The sequence below is a fragment of the Cydia amplana genome, chromosome 1 (genome assembly GCF_948474715.1).
Source record: "Cydia amplana chromosome 1, ilCydAmpl1.1, whole genome shotgun sequence".
In the NCBI taxonomy this organism is placed as follows: Eukaryota; Metazoa; Arthropoda; class Insecta; order Lepidoptera; family Tortricidae; genus Cydia; species Cydia amplana.
Window position 1 is genome coordinate 20,718,466 of NC_086069.1, and position 5,820 is coordinate 20,724,285.

Below are 5,820 nucleotides of genomic sequence, written 5' to 3' on the forward strand. Positions count from 1 at the left end.
CAGCTACGAGATTCCATGCTGCTAAAAATGGTATTTATCAATTGAAAATTAATCTTTCAAACCTTTGAAATTGGAATTGTAGAGATTAAGGAGGTGAAAATGGGACTGAACGTTTTTAACAACCTCTACGCGGGCGGAGGCCAATACTTCATAATTAGGATACATTATATGTACCTATCTCATCATACCTTAAACTTTTAAAAAAATCTAAAAAACTGGCACGTGTCCTTAGAGCGTCTGTAGTTCATAATTGTAGAGTTTGCGCGGAAAGAGAAGAGTCGTGGTATGTATGGGGCCCAATACATTCCACGACTCTTCTCTTTCCAAACAGACTCTAATCATACAGCCTAAAGGTATGATACCACTGAAAAAAAATACTAATAACCACATATGGATATGATTCTGATAGCTTATGTGTATGAGTAGTTATGAGTTAGCTATCAATATCTTATTATCTACGTTCTATCGTAGCTTTCTTGGAACAAATTGTGGTACCACGTATTAAGTACAACGTAACGTGGTATATTAGCACCTTTGTTATGTTACAGAGAAAGAGAAGTAGGTACCTACACCTGATGGAAACAAGAAAGATCACGTTTCTATAGAATCAACCTACAAAACCTCACATGCGTACCTACTGATAAGAGCGAACGCACTCTTGCGGATTTCGTAGGAGTGGATGAGGGCATCGAGTAACATAGCACTATATAAATACATACGCCGCGCCTCCGCTGAGACTCTCGCCGAAACCGCACCAAGCACGGTCGGCCTGCGCTGCGCACGCGACTCCCAGCCCGACTACGCAAATAAATACACGAAAAAATGAATAACGCCGAACTGTACACGAAAAACAACGCGTTACAGAAGAAGGATACATTAGATTGCCTCGAAGAATATGCAGCGAAAATTAAATGGAAAAAATACGGTGCCAAAATCATTGACATAGGTTGCGGGGATGGAAGTACTACTACCGAAATACTGAAGCCTTTTCTTCCTGAAGACGTCGACGCGATAGTTGGTGGAGATTTGAGTGAGAAGATGGTGAACTATGCGAACGAACACTACGGGGGCGAGCGGACGGTGTTCATCCCGCTGGACATCGAGGGTCGGCTGCCGGCCGAGCTGGGCGGCCGCTTCGACCACGCCTTCTCCTTCTTCACGCTGCACTGGATTAAGAGGCAAAAGTAAGTCCTTAGAATATTGACTGTGCCAAACAATTTTTTTTTTAATGAATTACAATTAGTACCAATTCAATCTTTTGGAACTGACGACTTATTTTATTTGGTAACGGAACCAATTCAATACTTATTTTAGTTATTTTAGAGGATTTATGCGACTCATTATCGGCGGCACGTCCATTACAGGGGTGTTTATAAGAAATGGCGAATAAATAGTGACGTAATAAAACACTAGTCATTCATAGCTCAAATGATACCATTTCTAAATTATGTTTTTAAAATTATTAAATTTAAATTGTAATTTTATTAATTTCTTGACCCATGTAACCTATCTAGCATGTACCACATGATAACTCTTATTTATGTCGCTCTTGAAAATATTACACAAATCAATCAAGTGCATTATTAAATATGTAGTGAGTACTAAATGACGATTTATATCTCTACCTACATAAGTAGAGTACTTTTAAAATGTCTGCCTGTATTTAATCTTTTAAACCACGGAACTGATTTTGATTGCCGTGTCATCAATAAATAAATAAATATAAATATTAGGGGACATCTAACACAGATCAACCTAGCCCCAAACTAAGCAAAACCTGTAGGTTCTATAGGTGCTAGGCGGTGAAATAGGTACGTACTTATATAGATAAATACAAAACAATACAACACACATAAAAAAAACAAATGATCATAAGTCTAAACCTATATGAATACTTACCTACTTATATACACATAGAAAACAACCATAACTCAGGAACAAATAGGGTTCGCAGGCAGGGTCACTACCCACTAGGCCAGACAGGGTCGTCAAATAATCAATAAATAAGCATAAGCATAAATTCAGGAGCAATAAGGTACAAATGTACGTTTAGGTTTAATTAGTGTAAATTGGTTGAAATATGACGATGATTATTAGTATCTACATTGCACCCGTTCGAAGCCGGGGCGGGTCGCTAGTTGCAGATTTACAGAATACCTTCTAAATAGATAGACTATATTTTTTATTATTAACAAGCTTTTATTAGGTCGACCTGTATGTAACTATGTAATGGAATCTTGCAAGTTAAATTTGATCCATTTCCCGGTTTCCGATTGAGCTGAAATTTTGCATACACTTGTAAGTCGGGTGACAATGCAATATTATGGTACCATCGAGCTGATCTGATGATGGAGACAGGAGGTGGCCATAGGAACTCAGTATTCAGTATTCAGTATTCAGTATATTTATTGCATCTTCATGTTGTTTTTTACAAGGGGTTAAGGTATTTCATTTCTGGATCAAACATGAACCCTGTTAGGGCATAGCAATCTTATAACTATATCTTATATCTAATAATTTACATGATACTACTATTCTTGAATAAAATAAAATAAAAATTAACATATAACATTAAAATTTGGTGAAAATAATATTAACTTGATTAAAAGTTTAATAAGTAATTACAAAAATGTATAAATATAAAAGTCTAATTGTGAAATATGCGTCAAAATATTGACTCTGTGATGAAACAACGCAACCTAATTGTGTTAGGGGTTTTTAGAATTGTCTCGATGAGTATTAGTTGTCTGTCGTAAGAAAAGTACAGTCTGCGATAAAAGCTTGTAGCAAAAATATTTTTTTGCCAAAAACTTATATTTTATATAAATATTTAATTACTCTATCTATAATCTAATGAATCAGGTCTGTTCAGGGTGGCGTTCAGCAACATATACCGCCTGCTGGACGAGGGTGGCAGCTGCGTGCTGCTGTTCCTGGGCCACATGCCCATATACGACGTGTTCCGCTTGCTGGCGCGCCGCGAACAGTGGAGCGCCTACTTGAACAACGTCGACAGTTTCACCTCGCCCTATCACGATTCTCAGGTATTTTTAACGAGTTCGTATTACATTTTATACTGAAAATACGAAAAATGTAGAACTGTATCGTGAATTGTATAATTCGGAAAGTTCAAATAACTTAAACAACGAGATTTCCCGCTGCAGTAGGTTTGTGTGAACTGTCATCATATATTTTCAGATATAACTTTCATAAGACGTTAATTAATGTAAATCCAATTAAACAACAATAACATCAGATTTAAGAAAAATTATCTTTCAAGTCCAATCATGAAAATTATTCTCAACTCACGCAAAAACTATCCGAATAAAGGTCAGGCCATACCGCTTGCGTGTGCAGCGCGTGTGCCTCGAGGTAAAGGTAAGCGTCCACAGGCCTGCCTCGCACGCGTCGGACGCATCGCATTAAAGGGATTTTGGTATTCCTTGTATAAAAAAGTCACACAAGTGCGTCCACTGATCCGCGCCGTACCGTACGGATCGCTCATGGGCAATGCCGACACCGATGCTCCGAGAGGCAACTTTTGCGATGCGTGCCGATGACATCATACGGAATGCCGATTTTCAGGGTACAATTTATATACCTACTAAGTACCCCCTTTACCCTTTACGCTTCACGTCAGGCAAGATGGCGCTTTGTAACACTAGGTAGGTACTCTATTTAATTCAAGTAGCGATGAACTACCATTTTCAGTTCTCTCGCGATATTTGGTAAATCAAGAGTTAACTCACAGTTAGAGGCGAACTACTAGTGTAATTTCAAATTTGTATTATGATATAAATAGATCTAACTCTATTAACTGCAGAAATAACAAAACCGGGCGACTGAGCGCGGCGCAAGCGCACAGTATGCCTACGCAAAAGCGCGTTGCGTCCGCTGCATCAGCTGCGACCTACGATGTACGAGTACGATGTGGTTGAAAAGGGTCTGTGGACGCAGTTGTATATATGTTTCTATACAATCCAAGTGAGGTGTGACTTGGTGACCTTGGTGTTAGGTTTTACACGTGTACACGTGACCTGATTTAGATAAAATGCGATTTTGTAAGTTCAAGAGCTTAAAGTAGTCATAGAAAATATATTTTATTTTGATTGTTTTAATATTTCAGGATCCAGAAAACGAAGTCAAAACGCTTATGACGCGAATCGGCTTCAAAAACGTCGAAGTTAGACACCAGGACAAATTCTTCACGTTCAACAGCCTGGATAATTGTAAAAGTACGTATATAAATGGAGTTTTTCCAAGTCTTTTTTTTATGTTGTTAACGTAGTATTTTATCATTTGTAAATTTTTGAGGTTAGGTGAAAATATTCGTTATGATTGAATATTTTTGTGTACGTAAACTGGTAGTAAACTGTAGGGTGTAGTTAGGTTTTTGTGCAAAAGTAACAAAGATACCAACACCATTCGAAACTAATCACTCTTAAAGAAATAAATCTTCCAAATTTTCAGCCGTGGATTTAAAAATATGAAGAAACTCGCGAAAATGTGGCTTCTTATTTCCAAGGAAAACTGTTACATACAGGTATATACACTATTATGTAAACAATTGAGACGTTTTGAGTTCTTTTGAAAATACGTTAGTGCCCCGTTATAATCCATTTTCCTTCTTATGTAGCGGTCGGAAAATTATGGAACTCTGGTCCGACATGTACTTGGCTGGTTTTGAGTATGGCATTTTATACCAATCGGTTCATATCCTTCGCCATGTTTTTATACCCTTAAAACATTGTGGAATGATGTAACAAGCTTACATTTTAGTGCTGTTTGGTCTGGACTCTGAGTAGAAAATAGAGTAGGTACCAAAATGGTGGCTCTGCTCTTTTAGGCCCGAATTGAATAATAAACCAATACGTCGTTTAGTATATTATTGGTCCATAACGAGAGGTCACCAAACCCTTGAAATGAATTTCTCTTCCGTGAACACTTGTAGTAAAGATAAACAGGAAGGATTAGAATTGGATAGGCTCTAAGTGATTTAGCATGTAATGTTACTTTGTGAATGTCGCGAACCAATTTAATGTTTCTGATTTCTTATTTGAATGACTGGTTAAGGAGATCGAGATTCGCCCAGATTTCTTTAAGGAGCCTTGAAGACATGGTAAATAAGTTGAGTGCTACTGCACTGCTTTGGGGATAGAAGTGGGACTGCAGTGGGATGAAATTGGTATATTTGTCTATTGCAGAAGCCGTGAAGGCCGTGACGCCGTTCAACATCCCCGAGGAGCAGTGGCCGGAGTACCTGAGTGACTACCTGCAGGTCGTTCGCGACATGCGAATGATGGACGTCAACAACAACCAACACGAGTCCATCAAGTGCCACTACAAGGTCATCGTAGCCATGGGTACTAAATGATCGCTGCGAAACTACCTACTTCTGCGCATTGCCGTAGGCTAGTTGACTGACGACACAAATCGGCACATTAAAAATATCATGAGTACTTCACCAAGCATATTTTCAGAGGATGTAAATTTTTTAAATGTTTAAGTGATGATTGGTGCTCGTAAATGAAATGTTAGGCGTGTTTAACTAAGGTCAACTTACGTAATAGGACGTTCCTTGAAGTACAAATGTAACAGTATTAGGTACAGTATTAGGTACAATTAATATTCACGAGCTCATGAATAAATGTATGTAATTTAAACCAAGGTATAGGTAGTAACTAGGCGGGGTACCTAGGGTATGAAAGTATGTATGAGGAAGACAATATTAAGGACTTTAAACCAATGTCAGCTGGAAGTACACGTATACAGTGTGTTCTTCTAACTACCCCCTGTTGCATTACCGTAATACCAAGTAAA

At 38.1% G+C, this 5,820-nt stretch overlaps 1 protein-coding gene across 1 annotated transcript; it reads left to right on the forward strand.

Annotated features, from left to right (window-relative positions):
* The first annotated feature begins 591 nt into the window (after positions 1 to 591).
* Positions 592 to 5,444, forward strand: LOC134650060 (juvenile hormone acid O-methyltransferase-like). Its single transcript, XM_063504886.1, has 4 exons — positions 592 to 1,184; positions 2,873 to 3,044; positions 4,127 to 4,235; positions 5,205 to 5,444. Exons 1-4 carry the CDS (start codon positions 823 to 825, stop codon positions 5,372 to 5,374), a joined length of 813 nt encoding a protein of 270 aa, XP_063360956.1. The 5' UTR covers positions 592 to 822; the 3' UTR covers positions 5,375 to 5,444.
* Positions 5,445 to 5,820: the final 376 nt, after the last annotated feature.